The following is a 20,542-nucleotide window of genomic DNA, read 5'->3' on the forward strand; positions in this document are numbered from 1 at the left end:
TGTGTGTGTGTGTGTGTGTGTGTGTGTGTGTGTGTACCATTACTGGAGCTTCAATTCCGGGCTTCCTCAAGGCAAGCATTCTACCACAAATCCACCTCTAGCTTTCTGTTGCTGGAGGTAAGAATCTCATAGACTTCTCTTCCTGTGCTGGCTTTGAACCATAATTCCCTGATCTCAACCTTTACAGTAGCTAGGATTACAGGTGTGAGCCACCAGTACCTGTGCCTGGCTTGACTGATGTGTTAAAAAGGATCTCACTGGGCTGCTGTGTTGAGAACAGACAGTAGGGGGCAAGAGTGGAGAAAGGAGAACAGTTGGGAGATGGATTGAGTATCATAGTGAGAGGAGGTGGTAGAGGGAAGAAGAGTGAGAACAGATCCAATTTTGAACCGTTTTGTGGGTGGAGCCAATGGGCCTCCTTGATGATTGGCTTGGCGAGTAAGAGAAGCTGCCAGTGATAACTCTGTCTGAGACAAGGAAGAGAGTGGGTGGAACAGGTTTGGGGAGAAGATAATGAGTTCTCTGTGGCATGTCAAGTCTAGTTTAAACCTCAGCTCTGTTGTTAATTAGCTTTGTGGCCTTGGGCAAATTATTTTAAACTCTTTGAATCTTAATTTTCTCATCGTAAAATGAGCTAATGATACCTAATGTTAGGGTAGTTGAAGGAATGCCAGTGCGCTTAGCAGTCAGGGATGCAGTAAGTATCCTATCAATGACCGTCACTGTTGCCTTTCCTCTCACCAAATCACCAAGAGGTGAAACAGATCACAGTCTTCCAGCTACAGTTCATCAAGGTATGGAAGTATAGGACTGGCAGGGCACTGAGTTAGTGCTAGGAGGGGTAGGGTGTTGGAAGATCAAGATTTGTAAGCCATGACCCTCAGGTGGGTGCTGGCCAGTGAGCTAAGGTCATAAGTTAAGGTCATTTTTACCTGTGACCAATAGGAGAGGGACAAGTAAGGGCCCTGTGGACTGGTTTCCTACAACTATTTTAGGGTTGATAGGCTAGTCTTAATGTTAGCAAAAAACATTAAATTAACATTCTCTCCCCCACCTCCCAAAAGTGTGTGAATGAAAGTAGAGCTTTTCCTCTTGGAAGTTTCTGAGTGTTGGCAGGAACTAAATGTTTCTTGCCAAATTGAGAGACTATAAGGCACGCAAAGACATCGAAAGCTCCCAGTAGGCTGAAAATTATTTTATTCAAAAAAAGTGTTCTAAATATATGTAATTCTGTGCCTGAAATACCCACTGCTGCTGATTAAATGTTCTGAGGAGCAAACTTGGGGAATTTCTTTTTTCTTTTTCCCAGGCCACCAGGACAAGTAGTAGGCAAGGCAGAAAAAAAAAAAAAGAAGGTGGATTGGAGCCCAAAGGTGAGCACAAAGAGCAAAGGGTAAGTTAAAACCCTGAGCTCTGGCCTATGAAAACTCTCCTGACTTCTGATTCCTGTCTGCACAACAGGGGCACTTCCAACTGCTGTTTGGGATTCAGGAATGCAGAATCTGGCCCTATGGCTTTATATTAAGCCAAAGATTAGTCATTGCCTTCCTTAGGTTTTTCTCACATTAATCATAACAACAACAACAACAACAACAATAATTAGAAGGAGGGAGGAGGGAAACTTTTGCTTCATGAGCCTCATTGTATTGAAATGGTAAGAACGGAAAGTTGAGGGCTGTTTTGCAATGCCTCCTACCATCCTGTAACTACTGACAGTCATTCATCTCTCTTTTGAATCTCTTTTTTTCCTGGTGCATAATTGATTTCTTTTCTCCTTCCTATGATAATCTTCAAATAGCTGTACCGGGGAGTTTCAGTTTAGCACATCCATTTCTGTGTGAAATGCATCTTTAACAGTGTCATCCCTTTCAACCTTCTCTCCTCCTCCCATCTGTCCCAACCCCACTGTCCTCCTTATTCCTTGATTCCATGTTCGCCTATATACAATGACTATTACGATTGTGCTTCCCAATCTCCATCCTCCTTCTCTTAATTGCTACCATCTTTAGGAAAGGCAGCTTCCTGGTATTCATTTTGTTGAACTGTGTGTTAATTTTCAAAGTGTTTTACCTCTTTAAGAAATTATTATCTTCAAAGGGGTTTCACTTTCACACATCCATTTATGTGTGCAATGAATCTTAATCAGAGCCACCCCTTCTACCATCCTCTCTCATCTCTTAAACTTTAGTTTCCTCTAGGCCACCTGCACCTTTTTGGAAATCACTTTGTCTGTACTCTCCCAACACTTTGTACTAGAAGCAGTTCAGACGCTGTATTGCTTAATTCCTCAGGAAAGCTCTCTCCCCACCCCTCTTCTGAGTGGCTGAGTCACTTCCTCTTTCTGAATTGAAATCCTATGGTTATTTATACTCTGAAGCAGGGGAATGGATCCTAGGGTAGAAAAATAGACTAGGAAAGAGGTAATTCAGAGTCCAGATGGGAAGTGATTTGGGCATGAGTAAGAAACAGAGTGCATGGGCTGGGAACAGTAATCTTAAGAAAGTAATCAAGCCAGTGTTAAGAGTGGCTGTAGGCCAACCAGAGATGAAAGGACAGGAAATGGAAAAACAACAAATTGAGATTTAAAACTAATCTTCACTAGTATTAATCAGGAGATTGAGTAAATCCTATAAACACAAGAAGAGAAGAGTATCTAACAGCATCCATATTAATGTGCCTAAGAACAAAGACTCAGTTTATTTTTTATGCTTAAACTCAGCTATTAGCTCTTTCATTATATAAGATCAGTATCATTATTGGAAAACACAAAAAACATACCAGTAAAAGTTTCAGTACATGGGTTTATGCCAGCAAGTCTCTTTGACGTTCCGAAGTCAGAGATTTTGAGAACACCACTATAGGTATTAATCAATACATTATCACCCTAGGGAAAAAAGGACTTCAATCAAAAAATGTTTTTCTTTTATATTTCTTGCCAATTCTGTTTGATATCTACTTAATTTTTTTTAAAAAAGGGGCCCTTAAAACAAATAAGGATGTCATTCTATGCTCTTCGTTAACAATTTATCACTAGAGAATTCTTGATAACAATTTTGATTATAGATTATTAGTTGTTCACAATCTGTTACTCAGCATGAAAGGTCAAACATTGTCCCACAAGATAGTTCACGTATTTTACAGGCATCACGGGCTGTATATACTATGTGTCCATAAAATATGAATTCCCTAACTTCCCAATCATTATCTTTCTTTTCCTATGTTTTTTTTCTTCCCTTGGGATATTTAGGGACATCACAGATAACAGGCCTTTAAACTGATTTGAACATGGTAATAATATGAGTTACTGAAAAAGACAGCACTTTTAGGGACAAACATCTCCATTAATGAGAAAGCTGCTGTTCTTTTAGAGGACTATTAATGTTCCTTCAAAGTGTTATGCCTTTCTGTTTCAGTTAAAGCTCTTTGAAGAAACTTATGAGGGACTAGCCAAGGTCACCCAGCCATTCTGGCTTATTCTTCTAGGTGACCTGGAGTAAACTTTGCTCATTATACTGTTTTCTATCCTGTAGTATTTTTTAAATATATTTTTATTGTAAAGATACTGTACAGAGTTCATGAGTACATTTCCTATCGAGCATTTTTATCCAACATCTTTGTTTTTTGAATGTGTACTCTATGACCTCAAACTGAGCATGCCCAGAAATATGTCATCTTTCTTTTGAACAGTGATTTCTGCATGAACCAAACATTTGAGCATGCTCAAAAATGTACATATAAAATTGATCACATCTGGGAATGTGCCCACCACTATGAACATTCCAATATGATTTTTCATATGTTCTTTTTTATTTTTTGTCAATTGTGGGGCTTGAACTCTGGGCTTGGGCACTATCTCTCAGCTCTTCAGCTCAAAGCGAGCACGCTACCTCTTGAGCCACAGTGTCACTTCCTGTTTTCTAGTGTTTTATGGACTTTCCTGCCTGGGCTGGCTTTGAACTGTGATCCTCAGATCTCAGCCTCCTGAGTAGCTAGGATTGTAGGCATGAGCCAATGGTGCCCAGCTTGCAGAGGTTCTTTAATAAAATCCCCACGCTTTATTCAGGGCTAACATTCCTTTCTTGATTGCAAATGATGTCAGTACTCTCTTCTCCTGCTACAAGTCATGCTACTCTACTCTTTAATCTGCTAGTTGTGCCTTTTGGTTTTGTACTCACCAAGATGTGAACTCATTGTGTTTTAGTTACAAAACTAACATATCTGCCATAGTAAGGCCTTTGCCAAGCTCTATTTTGCTTAGGTTTTTGTTTTTGTTTTTTATTTTGTATTGAGAACTGAACCTAGGATGTTGCACTTGCTAGGCAAGCACGTTAACCCTGAGCTACACTGCAGTCCCCATCTCGCTCTTTCCTCCAACTCTCCCTCTTTTCTCTTCTTTCTTTCTTTCTCTCTTCTTTTTCTCTTTCTTTCTTTCTTTCTTTTCTTTCTTTCTCCTTTCCTTTCCTTCCTCCTTCCTTTCCCTTTCCCTTTCCTTTCCTTTTCTTTCCTTTCCTTTCCTGTCCTGTCATTTCTTCTTTCCTTTCTCCTCTCCTCTCCTCTTCTCTCCTCTCAGGATGGCCTGGGGTACCTGCCATATAACGCAGGCTGGCCTCATACTAGAAATCTTCCTGCATCAATCTTCTGAGTATTAAGATCATAGGACTAATTTACTATGCCAAATTAAATGTTTTTGGTCCTTTCCCCCCCCCTAATACTGAAGTTTGAACTCAAGGTTTCATGCTTGCTGGTCAGGTGCTCTACCACTGAGTCATCGCCTCAGCTTGCATTCTCTTGTTGAAAGGATACAATGCTTTTATTTTAGAGAATCTATAACTAATACTCTTAGTTCAATGCATAAAAGTAGTAGGTACTTGTGAGGAAGGGGACTTTTATTTATTTACTTCTTTTAACCATTCATCCATTGATTTAATATATATATACTTATAAGAAGTCATTATAGGCAAGGACACAAAGACTAACCAGCCTGTGAGCTAACTACTCAGGAACAGAGAGCATGCCCTGTATCCACTGTATTGCTACACTCATCCCACAGAGCTCAAAGAAAATACCACATACTGTGAGCATACTCAATTGGTTAATATAGATAAGGAAGTTAGTTCTGGCTCAGATGAGATGAACAAAAACTACTATGTAACTGGCTGAGAGTATAATGATACTTATATTTCTACTGTTTCTAACATCTAATTTAGATTTTTGCAGGAATTTAGGAAGATGAATCATGGTATGGCCAACCTTTATGTCCCGGTGCACTATTTGATTATCATGGAGGTATTTCAATCCTTCCAGGATTTGCTTTGTATAAAAGCCAATTGTTTGCTCATTGTCTTTTAATGGGCCCCATTTGGAACGAAGGAGAGCAGAAAGACTTCCTGTAAAAGAAATAAAAGGTGGATAAAATCTCTTCCAAATGAATATTTTAAAACATACTAAAAACGTGACACTAATTTAAGTGAACATTTATAACAATTGTACCAGTTCTTGGGCTTAAATACAAAAATATGACTCCTTCCTCTAAAGACAACACAGGCTAAGTAAAAGGCTAATGGCTCACCTTAATCCAAGGCATGATGGCTGATACTAAATTGGTCCCAACATTTATTTATTTTATCCGAACAAACTTTCAGCTAATGCCCCATATCTGATTTCTCTTTCAGCATAGTCAAATTAAGACTTTTACTCCAGTAAATCTCACTCATTTTAATCCTCTTCCAGGACTAGGAAATTTATCGTTTTGAAAGAAAGAGAAGCATCTCTTACCTCCTGGGACCTGTTCCATGAAGATCTTAATGAAGCCATTCTCACTCAAAGAGCCCAGATACTGGACAATATTTTTGTGTTTCAGATGCTTATGCAAGGCTATTTCTTCATGTAGGGGCTGAGAGTATCTGGAACACACGCAAATGTCAATGAGATAATTCTGCAGTCTGACCTTAGTGTATAAACCTAAGTGATACAAACTAAAATGTACCCATAAATAACATCAAATGACCACCCAAGGACTTCATGTCTCATTAGGCCAGTTCTGTGAGTTTGTAGCTGTTGTAGGAAAAGAAGAAAGGTCTCAGGGACTGTTCTAAGTTCCCTTATACATATTAACTCATTTCTGACATGTAAATAAGAAGGTACTACTAAAATGCTAATATTATAGATCAGAAAAAATTAACTTACAGAGCAGATGACTAACCTGCTCAAGATCACAAAACCAGTGATAGACTTAAGATGTGAAACCAGGCGATTAGAAGTTACTACACAGCTTGCTGTTCTGCTAACATGACTCTTATTCTAGGAGGCTCTTGCCCAGGAAGACAGACATTCCCAGGAATTTTAATGTTCATTCAAGAACTTTCTGAAAGAGCAATTAACTCTTCAAGAGAAAACATTGATTCAAAATCCTCACCGACACTATGCATCAGGCCTATTGTCTCATGATTTTTTTTTCTAATTCCCTACTAGTCTCTTCACTGAAAGACTAGGTGTAAAGCAGAGTTTAAAATCATGGGCTTGGCAGAAAAGGTCAGATAAGGTGATGTTAGGGAAATGAACCCTAAGATATGTATTCAAATTTTTTTCTTTCATGCAATTGTTTCTAACACATTTATAAGATTATTTCTTTGTTGCTTTGTATGTCCCTCCCCCACATTATAACCCCTGCTTTCACTGTATTTGATGTTGGTATAATTTGTGGAGGGGAAGGGAAAAAAAAAACCGTTAAATAGGGATACAGGTGGACCCATTGCAACAATGAGATGTACAAGTCGTTATGTCGAAAACGAACTTTACAACTTGGTGGGTGGGGGGGAGGATTGGGTGGGGTGGCAGAGGGAGGATGGGAAGGGATGGGAAGGGGAAACAAAGGAGGAGGCTACAATGCTTGATAAGAAATGTACTCACATTATCTTGCCCATGTAATTGTACAGTATTTTCACAATAAAAATAAATTAAAAAAAATCATGTGCTTGGAATATGTTGCTGCATCAAATGATGAAAGTGCTTTGCACTTTTGAAACAGAATAACACTCCACATGATTGCATGCAGGAATGTAAAGTTTATAGACTTAACATCTCCAAATCAATGTAGCTACTCTGTGATTTTGTACAGCTTGTCGAAGATCAAAATTTCAATAGACTAAAGTAAAGATTTAATTGGTGATCCATGAACTAGACAACATCTAGTCCAAACTGACAGGAGTTTTGCTTTGTAGGGCAAAATAGTCAGTTATTCTAAGGTAGCTTGGGCAAAATAAGGAAACATCATGGTGCAAAAGGCAACTGGTCATCATCAGGTAATTGTCCTTGTAAGGCTAAAGCAAAGGATACTTCCTTATTATACTAAATAGGCTACTTTCCTGTTTGGAACTATGGCTGCCATCTCTCTACTATCTCTTTACTGATTCATGTATAGGTCAGGTCTGGTTTGGTGACATGAAACTTAAGAATAAGTGATTCCATTTTAAATTAATCTATTGTGACCAAGACTAGGAGCGTAGTCCAAATTAGTAGCCTTTCATAAATTTTATTTAATAAGCTAAATATGGACAGTTTAGTGGTTTATACCTGAAATCCTAGTTAGAAAGATGGAAATCTGGAGGATTCCAGGTCAGCCTGGGCAAAATGTTATCGAGATTCTTTCTCTCCAAAGTAAGCATGGTATGTTGGCATCTACCTGTTATCTCAGCTACCTGGGGGGCAGTAGGGTAGGAGGATTACAGTTGAAGGATCACTGCTGAAGGATGACCTGGTAAAATGTGTGACCATTTTTTAAAACATAACCTAAAGCAAAAAGGGCTGGAGATGTGGCTCAAATGGTGGAGCACTTGCCTAACAATTACAAGACTGTGAGTTCAGATCCCAGTGCAGAAAAAACAAAAAAACAAAACTAAATATGGTGGGGTGTCAGTGATAAACACACTCAATGCTATTCTCTAATGCATGTACATGCATATACGTACATATATACAGTATATAAGTATATATATGTATATAACTGTATATATATATATGTATATAAGTGCACAGTAGAGGCTACAGAAGGGAAAAGCTCTAACCACTAAGTCATATTAAATATAAACTGATGTCTCAAACTTGCTCAGTCATAAATATGGGAGATGTTCAGATTTTCCAATGGCCAATCCGAATAAACACAGTGCATCTCTTTTGGATGTCAACAATAAACACTAGAATTTCTAGCATTCAATAATACTATTTTTATGAAGCTTGGCTAAAGCTAAAGCAATTAGAAATTTATAAAAAATATGGCTTGACTTAATCCAAATGAGCTTTTATAATCTGTGTATTACTATTCAGAAACCAGACAATAATAACAACAGAAAACCTTGTACTTCAGCCATAGTTCTCATTTTTCTTCTTTAGAACTGTTCTAGAACCTAAAAAAGATCAGGTACTACAATGGCTGCTTTAATAGTGTACAAGTTAGAGACAGCAACATTTTGATGGAAATGAACAAGAATTATAAATATGGAATATTGCCAATAAGATACTTTGGTAATGACTCTTCACTATGAGGACATTTGTAAGTTATTTCTTCTGTAGCAATAAAATCACTTGACACTAGTTCTTGATTACTTATATATGCATTAGTTACAAAGATGTGCTTGTTCTATAGATTTAGGAAATTAAGATAATCTGAAATAAGCAACTAACTCAATTTATTATAGATGAAAGGACTCTCAATTCTTGGTCCTTAATTGAAAAATCAAACCATGAATTCTTACATTTAAAATGATGGAAAGTCAAATTATCCACATTATGTAGTTAAATCAAGGATAGTTGAGAATTTAAATACTAGTCTGAGACCAACTAAACTAAGGATCTGCACTTTTCTCTAATATGGAAAATATTACAAATATCCAACAGTTTTTACAAAGTTCAAGTACTAAGCATGAAACAAGGATGAAGTGATAATTTTCTCAGTGATAAATTATGCATGCCTATAGGAATTACAAAAATCCTATCTTTTCAATCAGCAATAGCAATGGGAAGAATAAATGGTATGGTCAGAGATAGTTACGTGTATTTAGCTTGTAGTGTGTGTGTGTGTGTGTGCGCGCGCGTGCGTGCGTGCGTGTGTGTGTGTGTGTGTGTGTGTGTGTATGTTACTTCTGGGGCTTGAACTCAGGGCCATACACTCTTGCTCATGGCTAGCACTCTACCACTTGAGCCATTCTCTGATACTTTTTGTTGGTTAATTAGAGATGGAGTTTTGAAGAGTTTTCTTCTTTGACTTTGAACTCTGATCTTCAGATCTCATCCTGAGTAGTTAGAATTACAGTTATGAGCCACTAGCACCCACCATATTTAGATTTGAAAAAATAACTATTCATCTATAAATTTTTCTCGATTTCCTCTAAGTCAAATCTCCATTGGCAACCATCTAGAAAGGTGGTTTCCAACCTTTCTTTTGTTTGTTTCATTTGAGACAATCTCAAATGCTGCCTAGTCTTAAACTCAGTATCATACTGTCTGTGCTTCCTGAGTGCTGTGATTGCAGGTGTGAACCGTTGTGCTGGGTTGGTTTTCAACCTTTAACAGGCAGGCATTCACCTCTCCTGTACAGCTGTTGAAGAATGTCCAGAACAACCTTAGAATTTTTGGAGGTGGAGTCTGAGCATTTTTAAAAGTTTCCTTAGTTAGCTCTAATTTACAGCTGGATGGAGATACTAATAAAATTAAACAATTTAGGGTTGTGGCGAATGTTACAAGGAGAAAACCAAGATTAACCCTAGCTTGCGACAGCTTACTGAGAGTGTACTCTAATGTACAACCTCTCTCTTACAACTACTCTGATGCATGAGTGAAGTATTTTTAGAATGGGAAGGAAACACAGAAGGAACTGAGTATGTTTTGGATACTGGAAACTGGATCCAGAGCCTTATGTATGCTGAGCACAGACAAGCTTTGCTACAGAGCTACCCCCTAAGCTACCACAAGAAACTGCTGTTGCTTCTATGATTCTCCTTTGCAGATGGTAATTCAAAGTACCACCTCATGCAGTGTTCATATCCATTATACCACGTTAGCAATTATTCTTTGTGACTGCTACCACTTCAAAGGGAACATCCTGATCTCTCCAAGGAACAGGGACAGACATATCTGTGTGCTCTATCTTCACAATAACAATGTTATAGTATTATCTATAATCCCTTTAACCATTCAATGTCATGAACCACCTGTTCAGGGTAACGACCCATATAAATAAATTCCAAGTCTTTGAACTCCAACATGCCTGCCATATCTGGCTCTGGTTTTGATGCTTGCTAAATGTTTTTTCACCTTTTAGTATGCCTTGTAATTTTGATGAAAGACAGACATGATGTGTGTAAGCCTGTGTCCCTGGGTTGTGAACCTTACAGCCACTTTGTAGTTTTGGACACTTTAAGTGGGACAGGACAACTAGAGTGGATTAGAATTGGCCATTTCCTTTCCCAGTAAAATTTTCTCCTAAGGACAAGTATTTTACGAATAAGATGTTCTGATGGGATGTAAATGGTCTCCTTTTCTCTCTTCTATCAGAAGCACAAGGGTACTTTTCTCTGATATTCATTATGAAGATTTGGTACTGTTTCCCAGGGGTGAAGTTCATAAAAGTGTAGGGATTCTCCACACTCAGCCTCTGTTGTTTTTAACTCTCATTTGTCCACACTAGGTCTCTATCAGTTTGTTAGCTATGGGATTTTCTATGCCAGCCCTAGTGCCCATGGTGGTTTCCATGGGGTTCTGCTCTAGTAAGTATGACTATCTGTACTCGTTTCTATCTTTCCAGTTAGGGGGCTGCTTTCTGCCCTTCACCAATGGATCCTACAAGAGTGGCTGGTTTCTTAGTTGCTCCCCTTTCCACTTGTTCAGATGGAATGACAATCTGTAAGTGCCTTACATGCTGGACTGGAAACTTATTTATGACAGCACTTACTGTCCATCTATCCATAGAATAAACCACCTTACCTAGGATCACCCATTTGTAGTTTTTAAAAGTCCTTACCTGAGTCTTTTTGCCCATACAGCCAAGATTTCTACTTAAATTACAAAGCAATACAACAGATAAACCTGAGATGGATTCAAATCATACAATGGTTTCCAGAGAGTCTCATTTAATTGAATTACCACCAAGTATTTCCTAAACTTTTACTAACAATCCCAAGAGCACTCAAAGCAGATTTTATTAGCCCCTTAGTGAAATTACTGTACCTGCTATCTCTCTCTGGGATTTCCTTAATAGCAATCCTGACCTGGTTGCTCAAGTCTCGACCTGCATAGACGATCCCATATGTGCCTTTTCCTAACACAACCCGGTCACCGTTCTCATCATATTCATAGTCATACTGCAGAAGGAAAAGGGACACACAATAGTTAAACATTAGTTGCACTTGGTATTTCAAACACCATTTTGTTCTCTTAAGAGTATTCTTAGGCTGGGAATTTGGCTTAGTAGTAGAGTGTTTGCCTAATCTGCATGAAGTCCCGGGTTTGACTCCTCCTTACCATATAAACAGAAAAAGCCAGAAGTGGTGCTGTGGCTCAAGCGGTAGAATGCTAGCCCTGAGTCCCAGCTCTGAGTCCAAGCCCCACAACCAACAACAACAAGAAAAGAATATGAGAAGTAAAAAGATTGAAGTGGCAGCTTCAAGAACCAAAACTCTCCACATAAAGTAGGTAGAGTGTTCACATTTAGATTATACATATGTTATGATACACTGGGAACTGCCTTCTTGAATCTGTACAAGTGCTTCTGGAAAAGGCACTCAGATGCTTTTATGCATTTAGTTTGGGTTTGCATTGATCCTGAAGATGCAGACAACTGAAGTCAACATCCCTCAGTACTGATCACATTGAGTTAATTTTCTTCTTGTTACTCAGCTTTGGTACCATTTCAGGATTTCTTACTCTGCAAGACAGTGCAAATACTGAAAGGGCTAGGGTAAAAAGTTTGAAGTTTTCCTAGTCAATGATTTTAAAAAAAAAAGCAAGGATTTGCTGGGCACTGGTGGCTCATGCCTGTAAATCCAAGCTACTCAGGAGACTGAGAACTGAGGATCATGGTTCACAGTCAGCCTAGGCAGAAAAGTCCAGGAAGCTCTTATTTCCAATAAACTACTCAGAATAAGCTGGAAGTGGTGCTGTGGCTCAAGTGGTAGACTGCTAGCTTTGAGCAAAAGAAGCTCAGAGACAGTGCCCATGCCCTGAGTTCAAGCCCAGGACTGGCAAAAAAAAGAGAGCAAAGATTGTTTTCATTTTACCATCAGTTTCCCCAAATCCAAAAAGATAAAGACACAAAAAATTTAATTTCTTTCTGATGTTGTCTAGGCAAGGCTTGAACTTGTACTCCTGCAGCTTCACACTCCTAATAGCTAGGATTACCATATATGTGATGCCACACTTCATCTGAAAATTTTGATCTTTGATGTACAAAGGGACTATCTATCACACTGAACCCCAGTGTCGAACATAGCAGCAAAATAAAATAAATTAGATATGAGTGAAAAGAATATAGAAAACATTTCAGAAAGGCACCTCCTTTGACTCAGACTGCAACTATAATATTTTTATAATATTTTAGACCATCAAATGATCAAGCCACGTCCCCCAAAACTCAGCAAAATCTATAGGAGAAGTCATAAGAACAAGATCCTCCCACTGGATAGAATATAAAATTGGCAAAGAACAGTTACATCCACTTCATCAAAGGGTCTGAGTTAGCCAAATATTTTTATTTCTTACATTTTATCAGCCAGAAATTTGACATTAGGTATTGCTGAATAATTCATGAAGAAAACAATGGTCATAGATTTCTTTTATTGTTGTTGTTTGTAGTGCTAGGGACAGAACCCATGGCTATGAGCATATTAGGCAAGTGTTTTTTTTTTTTATCACTAAACAATATGCCTAACTAGTAATGGATTTTTTTTTTTTTAGTGTGGGGCTTGAACTCAGGGTCTCAGGCCTCTTTGTGCTCAAGGCTACCCTCTACCACTTGAGCCACAGCCTCACTTCCAGTTTTTGAGTGGTTAATTGGAGATAAGATTCTTTGTGGGACTTTTCTGCCTGGACTGGTTTCTGTGATCTTCAGATCTCAGCCTCCTGAGTAGCTAGGATTACAGGCATGAGCCACCAGTGCCTGACCCTACTCATGGAATTTTATGCTCATCAAAAACATTGGCCTTGAAGCCAAGCATGGTGGCTCAAGCCTGTAATCCTAACTGCGTGGGAGGTAGAATTTGTTTTGAGGCTGACACAGGCAAGAAAAACTTCAAGAGACTCCATCTTAACCAACATCCAAGCACAGTGGTATGCACTTGTCATCCTAGCTACAGGGAAAGCACAATAGCTGGGCACAATGGTATTTGCTTGTCACAAATAGGAGGAATATAGCCCAAGCTGGCTTGCGCATAACACCTATGTAACAGAAAGATGAAGGAGACAGGAGCCTAGTCTGGCTTATTCAGAGAGAAAATTGTCTAAGCGATGGCCAGAGAAACCAGAACAGAACTGCATCTAACACCTAGGAAGACAGGGGCTTGAACGGATGAATATGGAAACAAAAAAGGAGGAAAAACCCCCAGATTTTTAAAAAAATAAAGGGTATGATTACACAACTTATATATTTTATATTCTATTTCTACGGTAATGGTTAGGAAATCAAGCTGTTCCTAAGGGAGACAAGAGTTGCATCTCAAAACACTGATGGGAATAGATCTAGAATCATCCCTTTATTACTGCCTGCCCAGAACCACCTCAATTGATGCTGGGAAGAGAACTGGCAGGGGAAGACATTATTGACAAGGCCAAACAACAGAGTGATGATTCACTCAGTCCTTGCATTTCCGAGGGACCTACAGTGAAAGAATCACTGTATCAAAGCCAAGCTACTTTCCTCTGGAACTCCCGTGCAAGATGAGTTGTTACCTCAAATGACTTCATTATTTTTCAGACTGTCATGCCTCCTTTTTGGCAAATGCCCCAAACACTGATAACAGTAATAGAATGTCAAGTCCATTTTACCCAGTGTACCAGATCTATCTTAAATCTTTACTCAAATACTACTTTTTAAAATTTTTATTTATTTGCTTATTTTTGTCAGTCATAGGACTTGAACTCAAGAGCCTGGGCACTGCCACTGATCTTTATGGCTGAAGGCTAGTGCTCTTACTTTTGGACCACAATTCTATGTCTAGTGTTTTGGTGATTAAATGGAGATATGACTCTCACAGAGACTTTTTTTTTGTCCCAGGCTGGCTTTGCTCTGTAATCCTGAGATCTTAGCCCCCTGAGTAGCTAGGATTCTAGGGGTGAGCCACTGGTGCTAGCAACTTTTTTATTTTTGACAGTACAGGGGGTGTTTATGCTCTTCCACTTGAGCCACCTCCTGAACCTCAATTATTACCTCCTTAAATAGTCTTCCTCTCCTCCCTATCTAAAATCCCATACCCTTGCTGTCCTATAACTTCCTGAATGCTTATTGCTTTGATTTGTTATTCTTTTAACTTTCATAGTTTCAGGTTCTGGGTGTAACATACTAATGAGGGCCACAAAAGATTCTATCATTCAGAAACTTCGCTGATATTTATGTGCTTGGATTGTACACAGCTCAGAAGAGAATAGAAAAAGCCTAACCAATGTTATCCAGGCTGTGAAGGTAATTGATACTCTCATGGATAAAACATAGTTGTTCACTTTCTGGTAAGGAAAATACTAAAACTAAGTACTCCTGAGTTTTCTGAGTTCACTAGTGTTTGTGCACTTTTAACCACGAGAATTCTAGAAGCTACTTCTTTTTTTTTACTGGGTTTTTATTAGCATATATTAATTGTTCAAGGAAAGGTTCATTGTGACATTTCCACATATACATACAATATACTTGATCATATTCACCCCTTCATTTCTCTACCTATCTCCTTCTTAAAAATTTAGTAGAGTTTATTCTACTTCCGAGCATGTATACCAAGCACTTCAATCATATATATTCACTATCATTCACTCTAGAAGCTACTTTGTGCATTACCTCCAGGGAGTCACCTTCACAGTCTCCTTCCTCTGTGCTTCTCCCCTTCTCTTCCGTGATGGTGTTCACCATTTCAAAAAACCTACAATAAAAGTTGGAATCCATAACACAATGGAATATGAAACATTCACGCTCTTTGACTTGTGATATAATCAAGATGTACTTGATTATACTTAAAGCCTGCTGAACATTCTAGCTCAACCTAACCTACCTTCAATGTTACATGAGCCAAGAATTGGGAGAAATTATCTGACACGGAACCTATTTTATCATCAAGTGTTGAATATCTCATGCAACTTGTTGAATACCTGTATCCAAACCACACTATCAACCCAGTGCATTATAGTTTGGTTTCTCAGTCTTGTGGTCGAGGGGCTGAGTGAGAGCTGGTAGCTGTGGCTTACTGTCATGGCTCAGTATAGTGAGAGTATTGTACTGTATCTCACTAGCTCATGAAAGGGTCAACATTTGAAGTATGGTTTCTACTAATATGTATCAAGTTCAGGCCTTCATAAAAATGAAAAAAATCTTTGAAAACCACACATCATTATGAATTAGGGACTACATAAGTAAACATGTCCCAAAGTGACGAGAGCAAATGCAGATTAGGTAACAACTATCAAGACCATGAAAAACTATGGTTTTATCTTCAAAGAGAAAATGTAAATTGGTAGGGTTTACTAGAAATTTCTGACTTAATGCCTCACTTCAAATTTTAGTAACACAATTTAAACAGGGTCATAGAACTGTTAAGAATGTGCACTAGGGTATTAGGGCAAGATTATTGATATCTATGCAACCTTAGACAGTCCCATTTGCCTCTCAAAGTCCTTAATTATCAAGCAGGAAATACGAAGTACCTATTTTATGAGTTGCTGTGAAGATGATTTAGGGTAATTGCTTAGTACAATAATTATTGGCTACTATTATTTCACTGTTGTCAATATTACTATTTAAAAATATAACAAAAATTGGGCTGAAAAGGTGGCTCAGTGGTAAAGCGCTTGCCTTGCATGCCTGAGGCCTTGGGTTTGATTCCTCAGCACCACATAAGCAAAAAAAAAAAGCTGGAAGTGGCGCCGTGGCTCAAGTGGTAGAGCGCTAGCCTTGAGCTGAAGAGCTGAGGGACAGCACCCAGGCCCAGAGTTCAGGACCCACGACTGGACCCCCCCAAAAAATAACAAAAATTGCCCATACTCTAGATATTTCATTATATCATGTTATCTTTAACTTGATAGGTGACTGTTAGGCTACTACAACATTCAATCTCAAACACTAAATCTTCTCCCTGAGCACTTCAACACTATACATGTAGGTTCCATACATACAGCCTATGAAATACTGATGTGAACTTGGACTGGCTTACACATACATTGATGACACAGCCACTTTCATCAACATCTTTCTTAGCTACCCTCATGAAGTTTTATTTCTGGAGATCATTTCATAGGAAAGCAATGTAATTAAGTGAAAAAAATAGATTTTTCCATGTTCTCCCTGAGTCTTGTCTGTTAAAAGGGGATGCCAATGGTCCATACACATAAAGTAAGGCAGGTACTAAGACTAGGGCTGATGATCTTGTATGAAAGGACAGCTACAGGAGAGAGCAGGTTATGGTGTGGCACAAAGCCCACTCAACACAACTCAAGAATCTTTCTATTCCTGTACCTCATTTTATCTGTCCATCCATTCATTTATCCAAATTCTCACTGAATATCTACGTGTCAAGAACTGTTCCAGACATTGAAAATACAACCATGAACCAAGTCTATTGTGGAGTCTGAAGCCTGTTTAGAGAGTTCACATTCAATACTTCTTTCCCTCTACACATTTCTTGGAGGTCAATGACAAAAACAATTGCCTAGCTTGAGTGGCCTAACAGTATACTCTGGTGAAGATTGAATGATGAGTTAGAGACAAAATCAAAATCAACAAAGGAGAAAAACAAAAGAACTCTTCAAAAGAAAACCTTGCTTGAAAAAAAATCTGGCTTTAAGAGCAAGCTTCAATCACTAATACAAAGTCATCAGCATGAACACCTATCTCTGAGCAGAATATAACACAGTACAACAGGAATCCAGTGTAATTTTGGAAGCATGGACTTTAGAATCACTTGTGCCTACTTTGAATCCCTGATTTCACACTTACTGGCTATGTTATAAGGTCCGTTAATACTTCAAAAAGATTTTAATTTTATTCTTTTAAGCAAAAGAATAAATAGATATAAATAACTATCAATATCTTTGAGACTTTAAGTATCAGTAGAAAATTAGAACATACATGGGATGAGCAGTCTTTCTTATTTCCAAGTCTTTTTACTGTACATTTTGTGATAATGAAAATTCATCTCTAGCCATAATCTGTGAATTCAACAAGCATTATTTTTACATCAAGATAAAAGTAGTGATTGGCTATTGTCCCTAGCATATCAAATAGTGATTGTGTATATCAAAACAACCTCCAGTAAAATTTAAGTTCAAGCTGGCTTTCAGCTACACTTGTTTCTAAGTGGTCATTTAGTTCTCTGTTCCATCATAGACAGTCACTGTGTTCTATAAAGTATTTAATCCACTCAAGAGAAACATGCCCAAGGAGGGTAACACAAACAAACAATACAGTCCCTGAATTTTTGGATCTTCTCTTTTATTGGTGTAGATCAGACCACTGGCTCTTATCCTAAACTGTGCCTCCATAGTCTGGCGTGTGGCCAAAGCACATTTTTAATGTTCATTAGATGATTCTAATAGGAGCAAGAATGAAGGCCGCTGTTGTAGACAACAATAAGGTTATTCAGAACTGTGAGAACAAAAATTTTGGTAATCATATTTGGTAAGTATTTAAAAACAGGCAGAGTATTTAACAGTGAACCTGTAAGTCTTGGTTAGTATTTTATTTGTGGGGAAATGAATTATGACTAAGAAAAACATTGATTTATTCTAAAGAGTCCAAAAATTCTGACTGCATAATATACCACAAAGTCATATAGTTATAAAAATACTGTCCTCAATGATGTATTGCTTATTTACCCATTAAACTCTTTAAAGAGGCTATATATGAATACATTACTTGCATATCATTATCAAGTTTGAACAGTTTTTTTATACAGAATAACAAATACATACTTTTTACAGTGAAGTTCTGTACAGAAGTAGATTTGGAAATCATCAGAATTGTGAAGCACATAAAGAAAACAGCATCGTTCTTCAAATTTAGAAATACTGAAACAAAAAGAAGCATTAGTCAGGGAAATACAAGAACATCCATGTATCTGTAATAAAAAACAAATGTTTTGTATATCCAATCTTGATTATATCAATGGTTTCTACAACACACAGTCAGAAATTGCACTTTAAAAAGTAAATTTCCAGCCAGGTGCCGGTGGCTCACGCCTGTAATCCTAGCTACTCAGGATGCTGAGATCTGAGGATCACGGTTCAAAGCCAGCCCAGGCAGGAAAGTCCATGAGACTCTTATCTCCAATAAACCACTAGGAAACTGGAAGTGGTGCTATGGCTCAAATGGGAGAGCACTCGCCTTGAGCTGAAGAGCACAGGGACAGCGCCCAAGCCCAGAGTTCAAGCCCCATGACCGACAAAAAAAAAAAAAAGGAAATCTCCATCTGGCACCAGCGGCTTACACCTATAATCCTAGCTACTCAGAAATGGAGATATGAGGATTGTGATTCAAAGCCAGCCCAGCAGAAAAATCAGTGAGACTCTTAATCCTAATAAACTACTCAGAAAAAGCCAGAAGTGGCACTGTGGCTCAAATGGTATAAGGCTAGCCTTGAGCAAAAAAAAGCTCAGGGACAGCTCCAAGGCCCTGAGTCCAAGCCCCAGGACTGGGGAGGAGGGAGGAAGTAAAGAAATTCCCCCACCTCCTAATACTAAACTTATTTAGTATTCTGAGAAATTGTCCTCCTACTCATCTCTGAAGCATAGCACTGCTCTGGGATGCTACAAACATATTGAACTGTCCTGCTGGCTAATGCAGTCGTCTGTGTTGGGAGGAAAAGTACAAATCCTAACTTGCTGGCTGAGCTTGAATTTGGGCTCATTGGATCTGTGGCACAATGACATGTTTCCAAAGGGAGGAAGACAATCTGTAGAGGTAGTAAAAGTACCTCACTCGTTGTACAGATTATAGGAGAGTGAAGAAATAGGAAACAGCCCTTGGTTTGGATTCAGAAAGGGTTTTATTGTAGAGCAACATGAAACAACAAGTTTAGCCATGCTGTTTTACATCAGAAGGAGCAAGCCAACATATTCTGTAATGGGCCAGATAGTAAAATACTTTAGGATCTGCAGGCCAAACCACTCAACTCTGTTGTTGGTAGATGGAAGGAGCCTTAGATAACAAATGAGTATATGTGACTATGTAATAAAACTTTATTTACAAAACAGGAGGCAGGCAACATTGGTAACATGGAGTGTGTGTGTGAGTGTGTGTGTGTATTCATTCCACCAACACTCAGCCCATGGACTATATTTTGTGCTTTGCACAATGCAGAATGTCTTTTTAAATTTACGAGGAAATTCTAGGTCAGGAGTCAGTGGCTCATGCCTGTAATCTGAGCTGCTCAGGAGGCTGAGATCTGACAATTGCAGTTTGAAGCCAACCTGGGCAGAAAAGCCCCTGTGAGACCTTTTTCTCCAACTAACTACTCAAAAACTGGAAGTGGAGCTGTGGTTCCAAGTGGTAAAGCACTAGCCTTGAACAAAGGAGATCAGGGACAACACGAAGCCCTGAATTCAACTGACAAAAAAAGAAAAAAAAAGAAATTCTAGTAATTGTTTATGGCTCATCTAAGACATTACCCACTCTCCAAGCCCTGCTTGTAGCCTAAACAGAAGGTCTCACTGCGTAGCTCACATGTATTGCCATTAGTTGGTAAATGTGTGCTCTTCTTTTCACCTAGAAGCTCTTCAAGAGGAGTTTGATATTTTTGTATCTTTAGTAGAACTCAGCATTTGGCACAATCTAGTGCTCAGCAAATGCCACTGAGTTGATCTGTGCATGTTCTGAGTGATGCAAGATCAATTGCTGACCTAGTTGGATTTTGTTCCATGGTTTGTCATCTTTTCATTATAGAGGAGGAAGCCAGGCAAAGTTCACTCACTTGAAGTCTCAGGCTAGTACTTGAATTTCCTCAACATATAAGCCAGCAAGAATCAGGCAGAGGCATCATATGTATATGCCATAAATTATAACAACTGTTTGTAGAGCTGCCATAGTTAATTAAAGTAAATGAATCTACTAGAAAACAAATTGGATTAAGTGAAATTTATATTTATTATAATAAATGAATTGTTTGGAAAATTCAGTCATAAATAATAAATGCCTTGCTAATGAGTGCTTCTAAAAATTAAATATTAAGAGAGTAAAGCTTTATTTGAGAAGGTATCAATTAGAAAGTATATAATGATTCAGTCCATAATCTTGCTTGTTCGGATCACCCATGAGGTTACAGGAAGTTCTGTCTGCCAAGTCAAAATGATTGGTGACTCAGAT

The 20,542-nt window shown here is 38.4% G+C and overlaps 1 protein-coding gene across 1 annotated transcript in view; it reads right to left on the bottom strand.

Annotated features, from left to right (window-relative positions):
* Nucleotides 1-20,542, bottom strand: part of Map3k5 (mitogen-activated protein kinase kinase kinase 5) — a 179,287-nt gene that overhangs the window by 37,648 nt on the left and 121,097 nt on the right. Inside the window, exons 11-16 of the mRNA XM_013026787.1 lie at nt 18,154-18,249; nt 15,032-15,113; nt 11,221-11,354; nt 5,776-5,903; nt 5,251-5,387; nt 2,779-2,884 (exon numbers count right to left, since the gene is read on the bottom strand). Of these exons, the coding sequence (XP_012882241.1) occupies nt 2,779-2,884; nt 5,251-5,387; nt 5,776-5,903; nt 11,221-11,354; nt 15,032-15,113; nt 18,154-18,249 (683 nt within the window). The remainder of the gene's footprint in view (nt 1-2,778; nt 2,885-5,250; nt 5,388-5,775; nt 5,904-11,220; nt 11,355-15,031; nt 15,114-18,153; nt 18,250-20,542) is intronic.

This window comes from Dipodomys ordii, unplaced genomic scaffold (genome assembly GCF_000151885.1).
Source record: "Dipodomys ordii isolate 6190 unplaced genomic scaffold, Dord_2.0 Scaffold97, whole genome shotgun sequence".
Classification (NCBI taxonomy): Eukaryota; Metazoa; Chordata; class Mammalia; order Rodentia; family Heteromyidae; genus Dipodomys; species Dipodomys ordii.